General features: G+C 41.2%; 1 protein-coding gene across 7 annotated transcripts in view; it reads left to right on the plus strand.

Annotated features, from left to right (window-relative positions):
- The window catches only part of cadm3 (cell adhesion molecule 3), a 94114-nt gene that overhangs the window by 47071 nt on the left and 22084 nt on the right, over positions 1 to 24959 (plus strand). For all 7 annotated transcript variants that reach the window (XM_034886833.1, XM_034886834.1, XM_034886835.1 and 4 more), the window contains exons 4-5: positions 9223 to 9375; positions 16579 to 16716. In XM_034886833.1, the coding sequence (XP_034742724.1) occupies positions 9223 to 9375; positions 16579 to 16716 (291 nt within the window). The remainder of the gene's footprint in view (positions 1 to 9222; positions 9376 to 16578; positions 16717 to 24959) is intronic.

Below are 24959 nucleotides of genomic sequence, written 5' to 3' on the forward strand. Positions count from 1 at the left end.
TCTGTCAGTTTCGTCTTGGATCTGTAACATGGATCTGTTGTTCATTGGAAAGCTTGCTAGTTGCCTACTGCTTACTGTAACTAGCTGAACCCATGCTACCCCTGAAGGAGTAGATGAGTTAGATGAGATAACTTTTATGTCTGTACGCCAAAAGTGCAGCCAACAGCTGGTTAGCTTAGCTTAGTATAAATACTAGAGAGGACTAGCCTTATTAAACCTACCTGCATACAGTACTTCTCAAGCAAACACATTACATCTTGTTTGTGTTGTCCACATGGAAACTGTAAATGACTTCCTAGAGGTTTAAAGTCACAGCTTGTTTTCACATATGAACAGAATCATGGTAGCTGTTTCCTCTTGTTTCCAGTCTTTATTCTTAACTAAGCTAGCAAACCGCCCCATGGCTCTAGCTTCAAATCTAATAGACAGATGTGAGAATGGTATCAATCTACTCATTTAGCAATTGGCAGAAAAGCAAATAAGCGCATTTCCCAAAATGTCTTAACTTTCAAACCTTCAAACTAGCTCCTTGTACAAGCGATGATGGACCACATGAGGACCACATGCTACATTCTATACAGATAAACAAATGAACACACACACACACACACACACACACACACACACGCACACACACACACAAACACACACACACGCAGAGGTTCTCCAGTTGGTACTTGGTTCTCCAGTCAGTGCCCTTGATCAAGGCACTGGCTCAGATCTGGAGTTGGTCCCTAGGCGCTGTAAATGGCTGCCTACTGCTACCTTGAGGGATGGGTTGAATGCAGAGAATTAACTTAGCATTTGAATAATTATCACATACACATATGTACACGTATGTGTATGTGACAATAAAGTACATTTACCTATATATCAGGAAGAGGTGTTGAAAACATTTCCCACTGCATCATTCTGAACCAGGGACTTAAAAATGATAAGCCAAGTTTGTGCGATTGCATGCAGACAACGCAAAGCAGCTGAAAGAAGCAGCAGGCTGATAGTGACAGCCATTATGATAATTGCTTCCTTGACTTCTTTGTACTATAAAGGTGAGGTAAGATGAGAAAATAAGCTGTGCTGCATTATGCATTTTACTCCGTCTTGCTTTCTGTCTAATTTTTTGGCCCAGCACGAGCTGTGTCTTCTCCAGGTAATCTAGCTCTTTGGATGTGTCATCGGTCAGTGTTACTAGCAAATAATCCCCAATGGACATTTTTCTCTGCTGTATATACTACATAGCAGGATTTCATTGGCCCGTTGCTCGAAGCTGATACACCGTTGGGAACATTTCTCTCTCAAGTTTCATTTGGAACTAATGCGTTCTTGCTTCAATTTGCACCACCTTGGGCAAAGTTTGGTTCATCTCGCTCCTGTCATTGATTTTGCATACATTTGTGCTGCCGCCTCTGAATGATGATCTTTAATTCTGTCTGAAGGTAGGGCAAGAGAGACAAGTGGGTTTAGAGGGACAAAGAGGTGGAGGAAAGGAGGGGCAGGTGGATAAAACAGACAGAGGTGTGTGTTTATCAAGCGTTTCATAGTTGGCGCACTGATCCAGGATCAATTGGCGCTCTCAGATCAGTGGGGAACAGTATGATCAAGGGAAGCCCTCGGTCACTGAACCCAGATCAGCTGTCGGAAAGGACGCATAATTAGGGAGCTGGAGAGAATATTCAGAAACAGATGGGAGGATGGAGGCGACATGTGTGGGAGGAAGAGAGAGAGAGAGAAGTAGTCTCTTTGGATTCGAGTGTATGCTAAATGCCTAAAATGTAAAACAAAATGAGAGAGAGAGGGAGAGATTAAAGCAGTAGAAAAAGATATAGACAGTTGGATGGGAAGAAAATTGATGGAGATGGAAGCAAGAGCGAGAGGTGGAATGCAGTTTCAGGTTGAGCCAAAGGGAGATGGGGAGATGAAGGGATTCAGAAGCTGGGAGGTAGATTGAGACAGAAATATAAAAATATTGGTCTGTAACTGATGTACTTTGCATTGGCAACACATGGTTCTCCCCTGTCATGCCAATAAAGAAAATTTCAAATTGAGAGAGTTCTCGGCAGAGAAGAAACTTAGTTGAAAAGGCAAAAGAAGGTGGGAGGCAGATGGAAAAAGGAATATATGTATGTGAACTCAGTATGTGTTGTGAGAAATGTTTCCCTCTTCCGGAATGTTTGAAGTTGAAAGAGCATGAGAAAGATTGAGGGAGAAGGAAGACGAGTAGGCGAAAATAGCTGCTGTGACCAGATCAACAGCTGGACCTTTGGGGAGTATCGAGTCTCGCGATTGAGCAACAGATAAGAACAAACGTTTGGCCAACCACACACACACACACACACAGAAACAGAGACCAGCAAAGACTCTTTCTAAAGCGGATGTACAAAACGGTTTGGACGCTGGAAAGCAGATACTAGATATGTAATCAACGCATACACGCTCCATCATCTCAGCTCAGCTCAAGCCCTCCTGACAACACTTAGAAACCCATCACATTCTCGTTCACATGTACACACATTGAACTGCTAAGTGGATGGAGACGGTGTTTGCAGGTGTTTCTCCTCTCATGTTATATCCCTATTTATCCTCAGCATTACTCAATGTAGGAACACAAGGTTCTCCTTCATAACTTAAAGCACTACATCACACGACGTTTGTTAGTGTAGCGATTTGGCGTCCTTGCAGAGTGTAATTCTGTTGGAAATATGGACAGCTGGACATGTAAATTTTTTACGATTACATTAAGATGATCAAAAACTAGCGAGTAAACAACTTTGCTAACACAGCCAAACATAAAGCAAGTACAGTACTGACTTTTATTTTGCGTCAAGTTAAAGCCAGTCCGAGTTGTCCAATGGCATCTCGGTCACGCTCTTCTTTTCTCCTCTTGGCTTTCTCCGTGTCCTCTTCAGGCTTCTAGCTGATCCTGGGAGCGGTCCTACTTTTGCCAAGACATGAAAGCTACCTGATATATATATATTTTTTTTCCTTTTCCATAACACGTATATGGAATTATGCATTTATTAGATATTGACTTTGTTTTTATGTACAAAGACTATTTATATTGTCTGTTTATCCTTCCATATTTAGCTCAGACTTTGTGAAGCAGATGTTATGTTTATATCCTGCTGAGATACACCGTTTGGGAATCAAAGTTAAGATGAGGGAAAGTGCAGCTGCATCGTATCTTTTACTGTATCAATCATAAATGAGTTGCACCTGTGTTTTTTCAATATACTTTCAAAACACAAAATGTTCTGCTAAACATCTATAAACAGAGATTTGGCTTTCACAGTAAGATGCTCTGTTTTAAAAAATCTTAAATTATTTGTATTTGTTTTCTGTCTGGTTAGCAGATGGCTCCAAACACTGTGACACCCATGACCTTGGAGAACACAAACACACACATACAGATATACAAACCAGGGCTTTAGCAAATTCAAAATGAGCTGTTGTTACAAGTTGTTAACAAAACACCATGCTATGTTTGCCAAATTCATCCAAAATGGACTTAGAACATGAAAGTGGATGAATTTAAACTGCTGTATGTTTTAAACGTGTTCTAGAAATGCATACTCTTTATCTTTATTTTACAGCTACTGGCACACGCAACAGAAATATTTGCTTGGTGACTCCTGACCAAAATGCGCCAAAGTTTTGGAGAAGGAGAGTTTTTATTTGTTTTGCCTGTTAAAACAAGCTAACTGGATTTATATTTTCTGCTGAGGAATGCTATGAGGAAACTAGAACACAAACTTCCATTGGTTTCGTAAGTCAAAAGTTGTGAACTCTTAACTTTGATGTCTAGAGTTTCATGTCCATCCAAGCCTGGAAAGTACTCCAAAACAAGTCACCTATAAAGTTCTATGAGTAAAATGTACAGCACTTTGCAACTCTACTTTCCTTTCCACACACATACACATCTTTATTAGTCCAGTTTATCTCAATACTCTGAAATTCATTACATCCCTTCAGCTAAGAAACAAAAGCCAAATCGCAGAGTGTGACCTATTGGCAGACTATTTATGTTTCTCACAATACAGGCTAAACAGCGCAAGGAACATGTACAATTTTCAGGGGCGTCCCAATCGATTCACCCCCGTTACTAGATATTATATCGTTTTTGAAAATCCATCACACCTGTACTCTCAAGCAATATATGTCGTTTATAATGAAAAAAGAAAGAACAAAAAAAGAAGAGAAAAGCCTGCAGTCATAAAAGATTAGAAATGGGTGAGATGTAAGGGAGAGAGACGGAGAAGAACAACACAGAGGGAAAGAGGGGAGATGGAGGAGAGAAGAGGGGAAGAGAATTAAAGAGACTGATGGTTGAGTGCAGGGTCCAGGGGGCGTGTGTGTGTGTGTGTGTGTGTGTGTGTGTGTGTGTGTGTGTGTGTGTGAGAGAGTGAGTGAGTGACCAACCGTATGCCTCACACACCTACAGACACACACCCACACAGAATGGCTAGCTCATGAAGATAAATGTAGTGACCTTGCTTAGTGATAAGGCGTGATGATAAAGTAGCGTTGGATAGAATAACTGAAAGACACTAACAGAAACAGAGGTGTGTGTGTGTGTGTGCGTACATGCTTGTGAGTAAGTGCGTGCGTGGGAGTGCAATAGAGATAGACAGGTGAAGAGACAGATGGGAAGATGGAGAGACAGAAAGATAATATTGAGACGGAAAAGAGATGAGGAGGCAAACAGACAGATGTGGCTCAACACTGAGAAATGAACAATAAGATAAAAAAACAGTGCGCAAATCACACTATTAAATCACACGCATGCACACACGTACACACACACACACACTCACACACTCTGTACATACATATTTGGAGTCTCCCACACAAAACAAAAATATTTTCAGAATAAAAGGACTGAAGTAATGAGTTACTTAACACAAGTGGAAACTCTTGTTTTTGGTGACCCTCAGTGGTTGGTTCTCATCTTTGCAGTAATGTGGCAGTGTACTTGGATGTGGTCAGCACACTGTGACAGCACTGTACGGGGTGGTTACAGGTAACAGAGCACACTTCAACATCAAGTAGAAGATGTTGGTGATTTTGAGCTTCCCATTTGGTACCAGGCCCCGAAGAAGTGGGCAAACATTGGAATTACAACTTTTGTGTCCGTCACGTGATACTATGAGGCACGAAAAAACATTGCAAAAGAGTCTTCTGTTTATACGTGGGTACAGTTTTTGAGTGTCACAACACCCCAGCAAAATAACTCATTTCACCACCAGAACTTGATCCAATGGGTTGGATAACAGTTGGAAGAGCCGCGCAATTAAACAATTGAACCCCCATTTAATTAGCCGGACCGCTAAAAGGGAAGTAGCTAGCTCAGCTGGCCGAGGTGACTAGCTCTGATCATCTGGGTAATTTTTACACACAGGATAAAAACGTTTTGGCTTCATGCTTCGCCTCAATAGCTGTATCCAGGTTTTATTATACATCCATGTTTGGTGCATGTGAAGTAGTCTTGTCTGGGAGGCTTGGCCGTTGGGTTAACACTAAACGGTCAACCTCACTTTAAACAACTCCGCGAACACAGTTGCTTTGGTGACTGACTAAACAAATCAACGCCAACTTATTCTCTGTTGAAAGATGGTGAATGATTCTTTTCTACATTTCAACATCATGTTTAGGAATGTGAAAAGAGCAGAAAAAAAACAAAACCTCAAACTTCCAAAAGCTCAGACCTTTTTAAAAATGTCATTATACGTTGAAACTTGGAACCTCTGAGCGTAAAGGTCACATATTAAGTTTTTTTTTTCTTTTTTCTGTCACATCTACAATGTTATAATGTTGGATTTTCATGTTAAGCGTGGCCACATAATGAGGTAACGTATTTTAGACACATCCCTGTGAGCTAAAACATTTCCAACGTTTTAGAACACTCTGATTTTAACAGTTTTTTTCTGCTCTCGGCTAAATGTTCCACAACTCTAATCCGGCCTGATTGCTCATCTGCTCCAAATAGGGAGGACTGTTAACATTGTCCCATGCAACTACATGCTTACAGCAGTAAACATGTCACCTTGGCTGCCAGTGTCATTAACTTCTCCCCAATTCCGGATCACATTACTCCTGTGTGTTTGACTTTAGAAATTGCTGCCATATTCTATTAGTGTCAACTACTAAATACAGTAGGTACATGGCTAAAGGTAGTAAACAATGTCATCTTGGCTGCCAATGTTGTTAAATTCTCTCCAATTGCAGGATGCATTACTGCTGAAACATGTCCGGTTGGATAGTATCCACTATTTTTGACAGTAGAAAGTGTTGCTTTGTCCCACTACAATCTAACGTTAACACACTGCTAACATCTAAGTAACTACAAGCTAAACCAACATAGCTGTAATCTTGGTCAATGTTGGTCATTTCTCCCCAATTTACGGTCACTTTACTGCTGAGACGTGTCTGGTTGTGTAATATTTGGTTTAGAAGCCTTTATAGGGGATTTTTCACAGTACAAATAGGTACGTATTGTAACTCCAGATTCTATGAGGACAGGCGTGGCTACTGGGTTTATCCCTTCGCACATGCGCAGTTGCAAAGATTTTCTTTCCCTTCCCTTAACTACGTCCGCAGTTACTGTAACTCCATAGGGTAAATCCAGACAGCTAGCTAGACTATCAGTCCAATCTTAGATTTCTGTTGCATGACTAAAACTACTTTTGAACTTACATATTTTCCACCAAAACAAGTTCCTTCCCGAGGCTATTTTGCAGAGGCACCGTTGCTCCGTCTGCCGCTTAGCACCGCCCAAGACGATTGTGATGGGTTTAAAGAAATGTAAAAAAAAAACCGAGCACATTTATCTTCCATCCCAGAATGCTATGTGGAATAGCCAGAACCTCCTCTACGGTGCTGTAGAGGAAGGTCTATTTCCAAAGGAAAACCAGGTTCTGAAAAGGGTTGTATTACTGTTTACAAAACCATCCACCCCAGAACTAAAATCAGGAATTCACTGTTAACCTGACCCCTCCCTATTTAGTTAGAATATGTTCAAAACTGCCATGAAGAGAGAGCCAAGAGAAGTGCTTCTGTGGACAGATAATGGAGCAATACTTTGTCACACACCAGCTAACCTGCTCTAATTCCTCACGCATTTGTTTCACAGCAGGCCTTGAGATACCTCCCCCATGGCTATGTCTACTTCTGCTAAAACTGACAATATCACTTGGTCTTCTCTAACATCAACTCCATGTGTTTCAGAGTTAAGACGAGGCATGAAACAAAAATAGTTCCGCATTACCTTAAAACTACAAAACAAAACTCTGAATGTGGGAACCAATCTTTGGCACCTGTTTTTGCAGGTATCTTCTTTCTCGTTCTACGTTAAGTTGACATTTGCGAGGGAGCCAACTCTGCAAGATAGCCCCAGAGAACAAAGCTGAAAAGCTTTTTATTGAGATAGAGAGACAGAGAGATAGACGTCTGGATGGACAGGCGGATAGGAAGGCAAGGAGACAGACAGCAATCACACTGCACAAACACCACAGAGGTCACAGGAAACAAGCAGGTTCTTTTGTTGCATTTCATCATCATCATCATCTATCTCGGTCACTTGCACTCTCTCTCCCCCTTTCATGGCTGGATTTCTCATTGATGACAAAGCCATTTATGTCTCTTGTGTTCCCACCCCTGCCCCCCCCCTCTCCCTCCTCCCCCACCCACCCCTCACTGTCTCTCCCTTATCCTCCTTGCTATTTATGCCTCCTCTTTTGTATTTTGTCTCTTTTCTCTCTCTCTCTCTCCCTTGCACTTTCTCCCGTTTCTCATTCTGAATTTGAGTCCCCTCTCTTTACTCCCAACTTTGTCTTCTTTCACGCTCACGTCTATTTTAACTTCCTCTCTCACCTCGTCTTCATCACTCCTTCTGCTCCTCTTCTCTCACCCTCTTACATCATTTTCTCTCTGAACATCTCTCCCCCTCCCTCCTCCTCTCCATTTTATCTTTCCCTTTCCCGTGATTTAAATTCTGCACATCATCTTTCTTACTTTCCTCTTCCCCACTTAATCTGCCCTCCCAAACCTTGCTCGCCCTCTTTTACTTACATGCTTTCCTACTCTCTTCCCACGTTCCTTATTGTTCCCCACTGCATCTCCATTTTTTTGTTGTTTCCTTTTCTACTATCTGCAACGAATGCCTTCACAATTCGCCTCTTTTACTTTCTTTACATTCTTTTCCCCTTTTTATTTCCTTCTATTTTAACCACTTTCTTCTCTTCTTCTTTCTTTGTCATCTCCATTTCCCTGCTCTCTCCCCATGTGCTTCCCGTCTTTTCCCTTTTCCCCTTTTCATCCTTTCCCTCTTCACATCCCACTTTCAATCCTTTCTCTGTGCTATCCTGTCTAAATGTTTCTCCTTTGCCTCTGCCACACCTTCCCATCATGTAATCCCTTTTACCTCCGTACTGTCTCACCTCTTTTCACCTATCCTCTATCTCATCTTTCTCTCTACTACACCTGATTTTTTTTAATCCATCCTCCATGGCCTTATTTCTTCCCATATCCCCATCACCTCCCTTTCTCCATCTTTACATTCCTTCTTCTTCCTCCCCTTCCTTCTCTCTGTTTCATGTTATATTCTCCCACTTTCACGTCTCCTAACTCTACCTTTATTCTGTCCCTTCTTCCTGACTCATACATCTGCCTTCTTGCTCTGCAGGCTCCTCTTCCTCCTATTGTCTTTCTCTCCTTCTTGTTTTGAAAAAGAAACCACTGCCATGTTCAGCCCTGACACAACTTAGCAACATGTTATATTAAACTGATAGGGGGGTGCAGTGAACAGCACTTTGCTTTTTTATTACCACGAGTTACAGACACGTCTCTGCTGATTGGGTATCACCTGTGATACGGCCAACAAACGAGAGACATACTCACCAAACGAGAGTAAACACATCTGAAAGCCTGTTGCACACTGTTTCACACAGTTCCAAGGAAACATGTCGTTCAACCAGACAACTGAACATGCCCCAGTAATTCACATGGCAAATATGAGAAAACTATTCCCATTGCAATATTAAGAAACTTAGAAAATTAGAATGCAGAAAAGAACCTACAAATTAGAGTGAGTAAATAGAACAAATCAAGAAGGAAAAAGCCTAAAAAGCCTACCTTATGCAACTTTAATCTCCTCAAATAATTCATTAAGTAAATCAATGATATATGCACATATGAATGATTGATATCTGGTTCCTCTTTTTCTTCCAGCGTTGAGAGATAACCGCATCCAGCTGCACCGCTCCACACCCACCGAGCTTTCCATAACCATTGCTGAAGTGCAGCTGTCCGACGAGGGCGAGTACACCTGTTCCATCTTCACCATGCCGGTCCGCACCGCCCGGGCTACAGTCACCGTGCTAGGTAGGTCACACACACACACACACACACACAGACACACCCACACACACACACACACACACACACACACACACACACACACACACACACACACACACACACACAGTACATAGTCACACTACTACACACACACACACACACACACACACACACACACACACACACACAGGGGCGGCTGTGGCTCAGTGGTAGAGCGGTTGCCTGCCAATTGGAAGGTTGGTGGTTCGATCCCCGCCCCTGCAGTCATTGTCGAAGTGTTCTTGGGCAAGACACTGAACCCCAAGTTGCCCCCGGTGCTGCGCATCGGAGTGTGAATGTGTGTGCATGTTTATCTGATGAGCAGGTGGCACCTTGTACGGCAACCCCGGGCACAGTGTATGAATGTGTGTGAATGGTGAATGTTTCCTGTAGATGTAAAAGCGCTTTGAGTTGTTAAGACTGGAAAAGCGCTATATAAATACAGCACATTTACATTTACACACAGTACATGTTCACACCATCATACACTGTGCATGTGGGGGGGGGGAATCTGTCATCTAAATGTTGCCAAAAACAGTGGTGGCAGCTTTTCCAAACCTTGAAATAAACCCTGGACTGTGTGTAACCAACTGTCCTGCATATTAGCATATTAATATATATGAGAACTTTAGTGATGCTACATTTTACATTAAAACTCCCTTTACTTTATTGGTTTTAACCTTTCTTTCTCCTGTCAATGAGCTAATCGGTGTTTATATTCAGGCGTGTCTTCTTTGAGACTCATTGATGGCTGTACAAATCAGCTTGACTACAGTCTATCTTCATTTCTCTCCCAAACCTGTGCGATTGTGACAGATCTAAAATCAATAGCTCTAAATCGAGGAATTGAATCATTTAGCATCTTTTCTCATATTCTCCTAAATTGTCGTGTAAAAACAATTTCCACTTTTTCTAAGGTAATTTTAGACTAATGCTCATGGCTTAAATTCACCTTGAGACACCTCTGTGGCGTTGTGTTAGCCCGACCTACCCCACATGGTTAACTGTCTTTCAGAGCAGAATGAAGTTTGACCCAGTGGATGCCCATTGTAAGTGTGACATTCTACAAATGGCTGCCTGTTGGCATGAGGCATGGTATTGCCACTTCAGCACTCCAGTGATGCCTTTCCATAAAGTCAGAGGATGAATGAAAGGCGGATTAGAAAAATAATGTCTGCAATCAATGCAGCAAAGGCTGAGATATTCTGACTTGTCGTCCCTAGGGCGGGTAAAGCTGCAAAAACTCTGGATCCTAGATTGCCCAAAATGCATCTTTTTGTTCGATAATGGACTCTTCATGACGAATAATATGATGCTATGTGTAAAATAGAGTTTCCCTTAAAAGTAAGCGGATAAACTGAAAAATAAATTTCAAGAAATTTCTGAACATTTTTTTTTTGTGGACTATAATATCATGACTTCATAGCCTTCCATGTGATGCCTTCATCCGGTTTGATCCAGATCCTTGCTCATGTTGTGCATTAACCTTTGTATAAGGTTATGACCTCATATAAATCCTGGGGAGATAAAGCAGCTCCACTCGTCTTCTTCGAGATGGATGTTATTGGCTGTGTGTGTGACACTCCCCTGCAGCCTGCAATAAATTGTGGTCATCTGTCATTGGTGAGTGTGTCTGTTTAATGATTGGATATTGGGCTAATCGGCTTTGGACCCCCACAAAGTCTTTCAAGTATTGATTTTTATTTGTTGAGTTGTTATTGTTCCGGTTTGTCAGCTCCTTGTGGCCGTTCTTTGGCGTGGTGTGGTTTTACTTGTAGATGAGAACAAAACATTGCTTGGCAATACGATAATGCACCAACTAATGGCCAAAAAACCTCAATGGAGACTTCCTGTATACATAGGAAGAGACATCTGGTCTGATATTCCTGGGAGGCTGTGGTGGGCAGATTTACGGCCAACATTTCAGGGCATCCAATGCAACTTTTAAGTTGCTGTGCAATGAAATTGAGTCTTTCATTGTGCAAAACACACTAAACACAGACATTCACATTTATTCAACAAATTGGCTTCCACTGCTTAATTTTGCATGGCTTCTAATTTAGACAAAGAATTCCTTTGTAATGTAAGCCTTTCCATAACATTTGTTTTTCAGTCCATTTCTTGGCTATTTCCTCTCAGCTTTTTCTAAATAAATGCACCATAATTTAGCAACAAATTCTTGGATGAAAACTATTCAGGGTGGGGCATGGTGGCTTACCACAGCTGTTCTGTAGCTGAGAGGCCACGTAGTTCTTCCCTAAATTTGGGGTTTGCCATTCCACAGCTGTCAATGCATTCTTGAACAAATCATTTTGTTGATATTCACTCAAATGTTTTGGCAGTGCTGTAAAGTATACTGAAAATAATGAAATAGTGTTGCTCTGGACACCGTGACCGCCTAAAATGTTAATGCGACATTGGTGTATGGGTGCGTAGGTGGGGGAGGCAGTCTGCGTGTCAGAAGCAAGGGTGAACATTAGCTCTTTAAATTCACATTAACATGAGAGTCACTCCTCTGTATTTCTTCAAATTTTGCAGTAATTGTGATTCAATCATTTTTCATTCGCTGTAATTGACGTTTGTGACACTGTATTCTGCGTTCAATACATATTTCATGACCCCTGAGAGGGAGCCACATCATTAAAAATGTATGGTGAGATGTCTGAAACGCATGGACCCCTGTGGGAAAATCTGCCAAAGACAACAGGTTTTAGCAAAGCGGCATTCATGTGTGTGTGTGTGTGTGTGTGTGTGTGTGTGTTTTATTCTTTTTTTTTGACATGTGCAGTTTTTTTTTTTAAAGAAACAAACAAACACACACGTGCATAACTGCTGAGTATGGTCAGATTTAAATGCTTGCGTGTCTGTTAGTGTGAAATGTGTGGCATGCCTCTCCGCTCTCTCTTGAGCAGAGAATAATTTATAATGGCCTTATTCTCTTTCATTCTCCTTGTAGAGGAAAGGGTCTCGACAGGGCTTCTCCAGCCAATGCTATATGTGCAGTATTATTCCCTCATTAATATTCAATGCTACTTTACTGCCAGAGAGGTTCCGCACACAGTGCACTACATCAAATACTGCTACATTAAAAATTGACCATATTTTTATTTTTTGATCTATACCTTGGTTAGGTCACAGCATTTTATATTGGTAGGTCTGTTTGCTTGTCTATCTTCAGGGGGTGGACAAAATAATTGTGACACCTTTCTTTCTTTCTATCTATCTATCTATCTATCTATCTATCTATCTATCTATCTATCTATCTATCTATCTATCTATCTATCTATCTATCTATCTATCTATCTATCTATCTCTCTGTCTGTCATTTCCTCACTCCCTAACAACAGTTTGGAACTTTCTCCAATTTTCTGACCTGAAAAATGTCACAAATTTCAGAAATTTGGACAAAATCTTGTCAAATGTAATGAACATATATCAGTTTCTGTCCCTTCATGACTTTGTCTCCCCTCTCTCCATCTCTATCTTTCTAAACTTACTTTCTCTTCTCCTACTCTTTCAGCTCTCGTTATTTTTCTCTCTCTCTGTCCATCTCTCTGGATTAATGGAGGTATGCGGTAGCTAGGAAACCAAATGTTCATTAATTTCAAAAGCAGAATAACAGTAAACTCTGCCAACACTTGGAGAAAAGTTCCGCCCACAGCAGCTCCAGATGGCGTACGGTAAGAAAAGTTTCAATCTCACCACGCTTGCCGTCAACCATAATGGTGAAGAGTGGATTCTGAAGTATTTGGCTGAGTGGATATGTAGATTTCTTCTCCTGCGTTAACAACCACCACCACCACAACAACAACAACTTGTGCACCAAGTTAAAATAGTAATTAAGCAAAAATGTTTCTTATTTTAACCGACTGTGCCGGAATCTGGAAGAACACCTCTGGGAGAGAAAGAGCCATCATCAAATTTTGGTTTGGCTCAGGACTTTTTGTGGCTCACTTGGCCAAAGCCAGTTTGAATCTGACCTTTGGCTGCTGTCATCCCTCTGTCTCTTTTATTTCTTCTTGCAAACGTACACACTAGACACCAATTCCCCCCTAAAAAACATTTAGTCTGACTGATTCATTCTAACTCCCATCTTGGCTTTTACCTAATGAATTTGGGGCGTTGTATATAACAGTCGCTGCTAAATCAACTTTACTTGACATTTCAAACTGACCTTAAGTATTAAGAATAAACAGTCAGACTTGGATGGCAGAAATGCCAAGGCTGTCCGAATTAATACAGAACCTAAGCAGCTGATTTGAAAGGGAAAACGCATTATTATTTTTCCCATTTAATGAATTGCATTTCATCCATCCATCCATCCATCCATCCATCCATCCATTCATCCATTCATCCATTCTCCATGCATCTTTGTCCGCTAATCCGTCAACGGGTCGCGGGGGGAGCAGCTCTAGCAGGGGACCCCAGACTTCCCTTTCCCGAGCCACATTAACCAGCTCCAACTGTGGGATCCAGAGGCGTTCCCAGGCCAGGTTGGAGATATAATCTCACCACCTAGTCCTGGGTCTTCCCCGAGGCCTCCTCCCAGCTAGACGTGCCTGGAACACCCCCCTAGGGAGGCGCCCAGGGGGCATCCTTACCAGATGCCCGAACCACCTCAACTGGCTCATTTTGACGCAAAGGAGCAGCGGCTCTACTCCGAGCTCCTCTCGGATGACTGAGCTTCTCACCCTATCTCTAAGGGAGACGCCAGCCACCCTCCTTAGGAAACCCATTTCAGCCGTTTGTACCCTGGATCTCATTCTTTCGGTCATGACCCAGCCTTCATGACCATAGGCAAGGTTAGGAAAAAACACTGACCGGTAGATCGAGAGCTTTGCCTTCTGGCTCAGCTCTCTTTTCGTTACAACGATGCGATAAATGTAATGTAATACCGCACCCGCTGCTCCGATTCTCCGACCAATCTCACGCTCCACTGTCCCCTCACTCGCGAACAAGACCCCAAGGTATTTAAACTCCTTCACTTGGGATTGCATTTGCAATGGAATTGCATTTCATTGTCCATCTAAATAGGCCCACGTGGGAATACCTAATGTGTGCCACAGTTGGAATGTTAAGTTAATGAAGGATGTTATTGTTTTCTTTCACGGTTCTGTCATGTTTTCAAGTCTAACTAAAAATGTGATCTGAAATTTACGTGGCCTGTTAGAGTCTACTGAGCGTTATTTTGGAATTCCTCTGTGAAATATGTATGTAAAACATTTTGCAATGTTTCACAATTTCAAAAACCTAATCATTTGATAGTGCTATCAGATACAGTATAACAATCTCCTGACTTGTTCATCAATAAAATGGCATATTGTCCCCTACAACTAGGACTGTATACCAATCTAATCCGCCAGATTGTGTGGGTGTGATTCTGACATTATTACAGTAAAGAGATCGGTATTGACAAGAAATAAAGGTCTATTGAATGTTGATTATTTGTCAATGTTATTATAAAATGTAGTGTTTCTGTTATCACCAGTTTTTAGTACCACAGCCATCCCTAGTGCATGTTACATAAAAACTGAAATATTTTACATGCGAGTAGACAATTTGTTGATCTCTATATTGTCTAACAAGTCAAACTCAACTTTATCTTTTGATCTGGTGCCTCTGTTGTCATGGTGACATCTTTTCCAGTACCTTTAAATAACAATTGCTAGTGCTTGTTACAATTGACGAAAGAATGTGGTGGATTGTGGTTAATACTTAGTATTAACTGTGGTTAATACTAAAAAACGGGGTTTGAACGGCACCCATAGTGTGAAACTCACAGCCTGACCTCCTCCCTAAAAAGTTTTGAAATGTTACAACAACATTAAGCTACTTTGGCCTTTCCTTTGGTGACACAGTAATGGTCACACATATATTTTGGGATAGGAGAAAATAACACTTTGTGTTGTTTGAATTATTTTAATGGGGCGCTATGCAATTGGTTACATTGCAAGACTTGATACCATAACATACTTCCTGACGCCAAAAGTTGCAAGGGTGGTTTTTCTACTCCCAGGCGCTTCAAGTAAAAAACAAAAAACAATCCAATGACTATAAAGCTGTTCCCTTAAGGTAAAGTAAGCTAAAACAGCATAGTTCCTCTTTAAACCAATCACAATCGTCTTAGCGCTGGACGCAGCGATGGTGGTTCTGTTAAATAGTCTAGGCAAGGAACTTGTTTGCTGAAACATTTGCACCCCCTAAAAGAAAACGGCCCATCCAATTTGAAATGAAGTTAACTATTTACACAATACAGTAACATGAGCTATTTAAATTAGATGGATACATGGTTAAACCTTTTTTGCCAGTGTATTACCGTGTGTACTTCATCCACAGATATCCACAAATCGGTCCCAACATGTCCGAGTTAGATAGGAAATGCCCTAAACATATATTTCGTAAATCTTTAAAACAATTATTCCCCGAAAGAACCAAGCAGCCCTGCCTTGTTGCACCACCCAAATCTTCTTCAAAACTTGACATTTTCACCGTGTAGCTTTCTAGCTCGAAGTCTGCTGTTGTTTGTTGTTTCTGGAGAGAACAGAGTTTAAAAATGACAACACATGTTTGGGGAATCTAGGCTACCGTAGTAATATGGTGGTGCAACCTGCCCGCCATGTTGCAACGACCTAGTTAACAATGATTCTTAGTTTCGGGTGATTATACACTCATAACAACATAATTATGAATACTGGATTCCATTTCTGGATATTCTGGTCCTTTTAAGTGGTTCCTTGACAGCAAAACATAAAAACATTCTAGTGCTTGTGCCCCGATGGAGAAATAGTAGGTGTGATGCTTCTGGGTGAACAGAAGCTTCACAGTCATTTGAGCTGCTGTGCAATGACGAAACCATTTTTTGGGGCAAATCAATGCAAGCCTCCATCATTGTTTTTCTTTGAGTTGGTTTCCATCAGTTTCAAAATTGACCAAATAAATTCAAGCTTGTCTGTGATATTGAGGATGCTGTATCAAATTTTGCTGTTTGTATTCATTTTTGTCCTCCAATTCCGTACACAGTAACTCTGCAAAAAATATGCAGTACTTGTTAGTTCAGCCATTGACCTCTCTTTTTTACTTTTTCTGGCTCAAGGTGAGCCCTGCAGCATGAAAGTTTTCTCTCTCCATGTCTAACTCTTTCTCTCTCTCTCTCTCTCTCTCTCTCTCTCTCTCTCGCTCTCTCTCTAGGTGTGCCCGGTGAACCTCAGATCTTGGGCTTTGAGAATGCAGTGCCAGAGGGGGGCAAAGTCACCCTGACCTGCACCAGTACAGGCAGCAAACCACCCGCCAGGCTGCGCTGGTACAGAGGAGACCAGGAGCTTGAAGGTTAGACACACAGGGAGTGTGTGGCTGCTGTGTGTGTATGTGTGTATTTTTAAAGTGGGGTCAGAAAATGTGTTTTGGACGTGTCTACTCTGGTTTGTTCTCATGCTGGATCTGTGTGTGTGGTACGGAAGCGCATGGGTGTGGTTATGTGTGTGGACAGCGTGTGAGTGTGTAGTTGCAAGAATACTCCGTAGGAATGTGAGGATGTGGTTTGTGCTTGTGTGTGTTTCTTTGTGTGCTTACAGTAAGAGTAGGACAGTGTTTGTGTGATCCCGCAGTAATCAGTGTATACAGAGATTTGCAAGTGTGGATGTCTGTACACAAGCATGGATTTTGGCACATACATAATGTATGCACCTTTCTGTGTGTCAGTTTTTTTAAGTGTGTGGGAAAGTAGCTTGTGTGTGTGTGTGATCATGCTGTGTGTGTATTGTGTCCTCGCCACATTGCCTGCTGTCTCTCTGTGTGTCGTAAACCTGTGTGTGTGTGCAAGTGCGAGAGCACGCTGCCTGTGTGTGCTCTAGTGCAGAAACATGCTGTGAGTGTGTTTGTGTTTGTGCCCTTCTTCCCCATCATTCCTTCATGTCCTGATCCTTTACATTTGTGCCTATGCATGCATCCAGGAACTGTGTATGCGTTTGCTGTTATTGTATTTAGAGTATGTGTGTGTGTGCGTGCGTGTGTGTGTGTGCGTGCAGCTGTGTGTCATCCTTTGAGCCACAACATATCTGCTACTGAGAGAGACACCACAGAGAGAGTGGGTCGGATCTAGCCGGGGATAACGACAGAATCCTCCAATAAAGGGCAGGGCAGAGGAGAGGATGAAGGGATGAGGTTGAACACAGAAACAGAGATAAAGAAAGCTTTGCATGAGGTCAGACTGACTGTTTTTTTGTTACATATAAATGGGAGAAATGAGCAAGGAAGAAAAAGGGAGAGGCGGAGAGTGCACAGCAAGGACAAATTAGCTAGCTTTTTTTCTTCCAGATAAACGGAAAAATCAAGGAGCCGATTGGCAGCCTCTGAGTCACACCAGTGCTGTTGGCATTGGTAGCCGTTTCTCTAAATTACAACCTTGTATTCCATAAACCCCACTATCGCTTGTTGCTTCATCAGTCAAAGGTTTTCTGTTTTGCTTTACCAAGCGGAACAAACATGTTGGAAGTGTTGCTTCTGTCGCCCTTTTGCTCCTTCCACCATCTGCTTTTCAACAGAAACTCTCTAGGCTTTCAGCCCTGTTAGCACTGGGAGAACAGCGCCCTCTGTCTGTCTGCAAAGCTCTCCAGATGTCGGGAAATCTGTAAACTGTACAACTGCAGTGTTCAGACTGGTAGAGCTTATTTGCAAAAGCCTTTTCTACAGTGATTACACTCTCATAATATGATGATATAATAAGATAATGATTTATTGATGGTAAAATGCAACACTCTAGACGGCTTTGTAATGGAAAAATGGCAGTCTAGTGTCCTGATGCCTTGGCAGTGTTAGTGTTTGCTATAATTATGGATTGAAATGAATCGAAAGAATGGACTGAAGCTACAAAGGAGGGAGGAATGGGAGAGCTGCCCGCCTGAGGACGGATTATCTGTTCTTTTTGTTACAGCTGAACTAAAAACAGGAGACAGAGGGAAAGAGGAGCCTGGAGATTGTTGCTTTTTTAGAGAGATTGGCTTTTTGTTCACAGAGTCAGCTCACTTAAGAAACTCAAAAAGATGTATTTTCCCTGTAAGGGTGTCAAGCAACGCAGATTTGGGTTTTATTGGGCCAGGTTTTGAGCTATCTGTCTCTTGAGATCTCTGCCAAGGATTCAATATAATGGGGTGAAAGCAATTTTGTTTGTGGTGCTCTCAACGTTGAAAAGTTGTATTAACATTTAATTTGCAGCATGTCTTTCCAGAAACAATGTTTGAATTGCCCTGGATGTTGGCATTGAATGGTAAAAAACAGTGACTGATTGAACATAATCCAGGGTTTGGCTGAATCAAGGGTCTTGTCTGGGTATAGGGTTGCATCCAAAGTAACAGGGACACTGGTTCTGTTTTGTGATGTGGGTGAACCATGGGGTGAACCAACCCTTTAAAATGCAGGGAGAACAGAGAGAAATGGAGAGACAGACAGAGAGCGATTTGAAGGAGATCAACTCGATGTGAATGATGTTGTGTTTGAGGCCTCGCCCAGTCGACCTGACACCACACAACTCCAATCAGTCATGTAGGAACCTCGCACACGCACACACTGTCACACAGTGCTCATCTCCAGTTAGATAGCTGAAAAGTACTACAGGTCAGTGTGCTATATTACAGCTTCTCATTTATGCTGCTGAAGTCTACTGTGTGTGTGTGTGTGTGTGTGTGTGTGTGTGTGTGTGTGTGTGTGTGTGTGTGTTAGGAAAGATGAGCCCTTACACTGCTGCTCATCACTGCTTCTCTGACAGCTTCACTGACATTAAAAGAGGACGTAGAGAGAGAGCAAAAGCAAGAGTTTGTGTTTGTGCGTGTGTGTGTGTGTGTGTGTGTGTGTGCGTGCGTGTGTGTGTATGTGTGTGTCAAGAAATGACAGCAAGGGACTGCAAGGAAAAAAAAGAGAACAGAGAGGGAGTGTGTGAATGAGCGGGAGTGTGTGTTTGTGTGAGTGTGCTTAAAAATAGACAGAGCTGCTGCGAGGATATTGAAAGACTGATGGAAGCTGCAAAGATAGAGAGAAAGAGAGAGCAGAAGGGGAATTAAGAAAACCACAGATGAAGTAGCTGGGCGGCTTTGCTCTGTCTGAGTGGGAGCGCAGACTGGGGGGAGAGGCTGAAGCAAAGCGGGTCCAGTTTTAAAGAAGAGGCAACTGGAGAGCGCAACAGGACAGAGAGGAGAAAAAGGAAGGAAGGCTGACGAAACGGAGAGAGAAATCCGGAAAGAGGATTTAGATAGAGAGAGCGGGGAGAGGAGGGGAGACGGAGAGCAAGAGAGTGCGGGAAAGGGAGTGGTAATTGAGAAGAATGAAAGGCCAAGAGCTTTGAAGACTGTATTAGTTGTACTGTATGAAAGAGCTATGGATCATTTCGTGACATCGATGTATTGGATTGGGGATAATGGGGATTTATGGTGGCACTTAAGGACATACAGGCTGAATACCGGCCCAAATTGTCATAATGCAAGACAGTGGGCGGATAGTGAAGGGTACATGGGCGTGTGTCCGCATGGAGCAACGTTATGTAAGAGACAAGACGGAAAGAGACAGCAGAGAAACAGTGGTAAAAGGGACTATTCAAAAAAAAGTTTTTTGAAAAAGCAATGTAAAAAAAAAAAAAAAAGTTTTGTATTAAAATATATTCTCAAGTAAAAGACCTAATTTTTCACAAGGTTTTCTATGAGATCTCTTCTTTAATACAAACATTTTACAAAACCTGCTTTTTGTAGTAGTTCTGAGAGTGCAGCGAAGTAGCCTAGCTATGAGATATAAAAATGATGTTGGGCAGAATTTAAGATAGAGAGGATTTCATTTAAATTGTTGACAGAAGAAACGTAAGTGGATTTGTCATTGAGGATTCATTGCAAGTCAACCATAATCACAGCACTTTGGGAAACAAAATAGAAATTTTTTTGTGCACCTCTCAAAATTCTAGAGAATGTTCCATTTTACTAGCCACTTCATAGATACTGTTGTCTTTTTGGCCGGTGAGTGAAGCAAGTCTACCAGCCACTTACGTATTTTTCCAGCATTGGGCTGGTATGTGGTGCTAATGTTGTACCCTGGCTGCCACTAATGCTAATTTAATTATCAATTAATCTGTCACATATTTTTTGAAAAAACACTGTTTTTTGTTGTTGGTCTATTAATTGACTAATTGTTTCAAGACTAATGATCATTACAGATGCAATAATACTTTAACAGAATTCAATGCTGTAGCTGATCCAAGTCAAGCCAATTAGAACAACTTTATATAACTTTGGGAAACATATTTCACAAGCCGCGGTGTAATTTGTTTGAAAAATCAAGAAAGTAACTCGTGATTATAGCCCTATGACACGGGACTATGTCTTACCTGGGGTCATTTTTAATAATCAGTTTGGTTGTCTCTGATCCTAATCGCGTGTGAATGTGCCATATCTGTAATTTTTCAAGAACAAATTCCACCTCAAATGACCTACCATGTTTGGCCAACTCCAGAGGTTGGGTGACAGCATTAGTCCTGTGTGAATCGGCATCTCTGTGATTCAAGGACGTATTTGCTGCGTTGGAAATTATAAACCAAAACCTTGACGCCATATGTGGGGGATGATATCAGTAAATGTGAGTAAAATACAGACTTTGCTTATCCTGTGCGCATGTTCCACACAAAACTGAGACGTGTGTCTGTGTGTGTGTCTGTGTGTGTTTGTGGGGTGGGACAGCAGCACATATGACAAAATGGTAATTCTAGTGCTCGCACAAATATTTTTTCAAAATAAATGTACTGTAATGAAGTAACAAGTGTTGTAGGGTTTCCGCAGAGTCTTAGAAAGTCTTAAAAAGTCTAAAATTTTGAAATAAAAAAAAAATGTTGACGTTGAACCCAAAGTTAATCCTTTGATTCCACCCCTGGAGTTAGAGTATAGAGACCGAACATTCTATGGTAAGATGGAAGCAAAGATATCCCAACAGTTATATACTCACCTGATAATCCAGTAACGGGACTACTTATCTCTCTTTCTAAATCAGATGACCTCATTGAACGCACAAATCACACGTGAGCGCTTTCCCTGGCCGTAATCCGATTTAATCTTAAAATTGAAGAGTGTTTTGATTATTTTAAAGCTTCCCCTCATCCAGGGAAGGGCTTTTGCTGAGCATGCACGCTGGCGTTAAGCTATGCATTGCTGTCTACTCACAGGCACACGTTTCCACACCCTGGAGATGCAAAGTAGAACCCGAGTCAGCTGAGCGGCTTCGCTGCAGTAGCTGGGGCTTAAGCGCCTTGATCAGTTAGCAAAGTTGTTAAAAATAACACGTTTTACTCACTCTTTCTCCGAACCTATCCACAGTGATCCAACTGCTCTTTTTCATGTTTGTGATCCAGATTGGGGCTGCAGCAGATGATTTCTTTTAGGGCTGCATGCATGTGCATATGAGGATATTCGATAACGTTGTTGAATATCGCAATAACGATATTACTTGCTTATTAAAGTGTACTCAGTTCTGCATTTCTTCTGCTTTCAGTATTATTCTAAAATACAACAAATTGTTGAATTGGAAACAACAAACGTTATTTAATTTAACAAATTTAACAGTGTATTAAATATAAAAGAATTACATACATTTTAAAGTGCAGTTTATGGCTTATATTTTCTTTTAACTGACACAAAAAAAATATCTGAGTGTCCTTCAATTTGTTTATTGCGCCAGGTGATATTGCGATGACGATTAAAAAAATTATAATGTGCAGCCCTAATTGCTTTCATTATTAATAGATCTTATTGTTATGGGTTTTTTTTCTATTAAATGTCAAAGTGAGAAATCTAGTGAACAATGGCCATAGCTATCTACCAGAGCCCAGAGTGACGACTTTAAATTGTTTGTTTTGTCTGAACCAAAACCCAAAGATATGCAAGACCAGCAGTAAAACGTCATATTTTAACAGGTCTTTCCTTTCATTACTTCGACTTACCAGAAAACGGAGACGAGCAAATACTAACTTTTTAGAAGGAGAACCCAGCTAATGATTACTTGATACATTTCATAAAATGATAAATTAACAACATTGTTGTGGATGAAGCAAAGACTGCATACCTTTTTTTTGTGTACTACTTCATGTTTCAAGAACTTCCTTTGTTCAGGAGACCAATATGAATTCAACGTTTTAATGCATAGAGGAATGTTCGGCGCTCCCCAAAGAGTTTTTAGCCAGCCCCAACCGAAAATCATCAGCGCCAAAATGATAAGAATTAAGAATAAAAATCGGGCTGTACCAGACTCTCTGTGATTTATTTAAATAGTAATAGTTTCTTTTTTACCATTTGTTAATTGAGGTCTCATTTACTCAAGCATAATATCCTTTTTTGTTTATGAAATTGTCAGAAATAACAGGAAAATGCATAGATTTCTGTCAAATAAAGTATCGCAGACTTTTGGGCTTTACTGTATGGGGATCAATCTTGCTTACTGCTGTGACTTATTGCCCTCCCCCCAGAAGCGGGATCAGGAAAAACCCTGGAATTGAAATAGTACGCCGCTTTATTTTTTTCATAATGACACACAGTTAAATCTGCATTACATGCACTAGCAGACTCATTCCTTTCATTATGGAAACATTTTACATCTTATTATGAGAACTGATTTTGGTTCCATCCACTAATCGATTAAGTGTTTTAGCTCTAATTTCAAGAAGTGTGGTCACAAGCACCCTTCTCTAAAGGCCCAAACAGGCTGGACGCAGTGATTGCTGAATCCAGTTGTTTGATTTTTACTAACATGATTATTTTATGGTGGATTGTACAATTGAGGGTTGAAGCAGCAGCCGTACCAGCAGCCTCCCTATATCGCAGCACCACCTTGGGGGAAGTTAGTCTCAAGACTGTGCCAATTGCCCACCTTTTTTATTCTCAGAACAGGAGTTTTAATAAAAAGTACGGGCATCCCATAAAATTTTTAGCAGGTGCTGTAGTGTTGTCAGGCCTAAATATTGAAGTAGCAGAACGCCACACATACTTCCAACAATGCTGGAAATATACAATTGAATATTCATATTCCTTTTTAACGATGTATTAGTCATTTACATAACTTATATATATATTTTTTTAAATGATTTAGCTCTTTTGTGAACTGTTATAATAATAATGAATCATGAAAACAAGGCAATGACATCATAAATTGGTCTTTGCATTGATTGTACATGATGACTTGAGATGCATAAACAAATATGTGGAAGTGCAAGTAGTAATGAGTGTGGCCTTCTCTTGTTTAAGACAAGCGTTTTGTAAGCAGTTTTATATCAAACTAAATTCACTTACCAGATGTGCGCTCTCTAAAAGAAGCAAGCACATTAGGTCTGCATCAGAATTATTAGACTATTTTGGATATTAGTCTGTTGCGTAGGTATTAGATTTTTAATTTTGGTATCTGAATACTCTTCTTTTTTTTTCTTTTGATATTTTTTCCTTCAATACTGTAATAAAATTGAGACAGATTCAACTTTTGGAGAAACACAACCTTACGTCACACTGCGATGGCCAATCATGTATAGTCTATATGCTGCTGTAAATTTCACCAAAAGTCCTTCTTTTCAGCTTTCTTTGTGTTGACATTTTACACTCCGGTGGATTTCTGAGGACTATGGTTAACTGCTCCTCAGATCTCTGCAGGGTAAATCCAGACAGCTAGCTAGACTATCTGTCCAATCAGAGTTTTCTGTTGCACGACTTAATCAACTTTTGAACATACACTTTACACCAAAACAAGTTCCTTCCCAGTGGTATTTTGCAGCACCACCATTGCTCCATCCGGCGCTTAGCACCACCCAAGACGACTGGGATAAAGAAATACCAATAAACAAGAGTACGTTTTTCTCCCATCCCAGAATGCTGTGTGGACTAGCCAGACTACCAATCATGTAACTGTGGATCAGAAATGTGTTTTGTGGTAGTGTGAGAAGCTGCATTTGAGTGCAGTCGGAAATGTTGAGATCTGTAAATAATCTGCATCACCCTGTTGAGATTGATTGCTGGTCTGAATTTTCCCTGAGTCCTGATCAGTCGTCTCCCCCCCCCCCCCCCCCCCCCCCCCCCCCCCCCCCCCCCCCCACTTCCATGTCCGCTGCCACCACCTCTGAAGCACAATTATTTTTATTCGGGACGGCCCTAAAGTATACAGTATCTTTGCTTCTCTGCAAATATTGAGTTGGAGCACTCACTGTGGAGGGTTGAGTGCTCAGTTTTCTTTATATTTCACTTCTCACACCTCTATCCTTACCGCTGCACCATCTGCTCTAAATCATATTACCATTTACATGATCTGCTTGTATATAGAAACCCAGCCTGTTCAGTGTTCTAAATTTTACACAGAAATTACAGCTCCAATTACTGATTTCTTGGCCACTTGGCAGCAGCGGAAAACAAGCTGCTACCAACATTGACATATTATCATCTGTAAAGTGGATTAGGCTACATTATACAAGCGAGTTACAATAGTTGCATTCAACCATGTGGATACAACCTCCAAAATGTATACAGTATGTCAAACGTGGTGCAGCACCAAATATTTGCTTGCATTTCTTTGAG

This window comes from Etheostoma cragini, chromosome 12 (genome assembly GCF_013103735.1).
Source record: "Etheostoma cragini isolate CJK2018 chromosome 12, CSU_Ecrag_1.0, whole genome shotgun sequence".
Taxonomy (NCBI): domain Eukaryota; kingdom Metazoa; phylum Chordata; class Actinopteri; order Perciformes; family Percidae; genus Etheostoma; species Etheostoma cragini.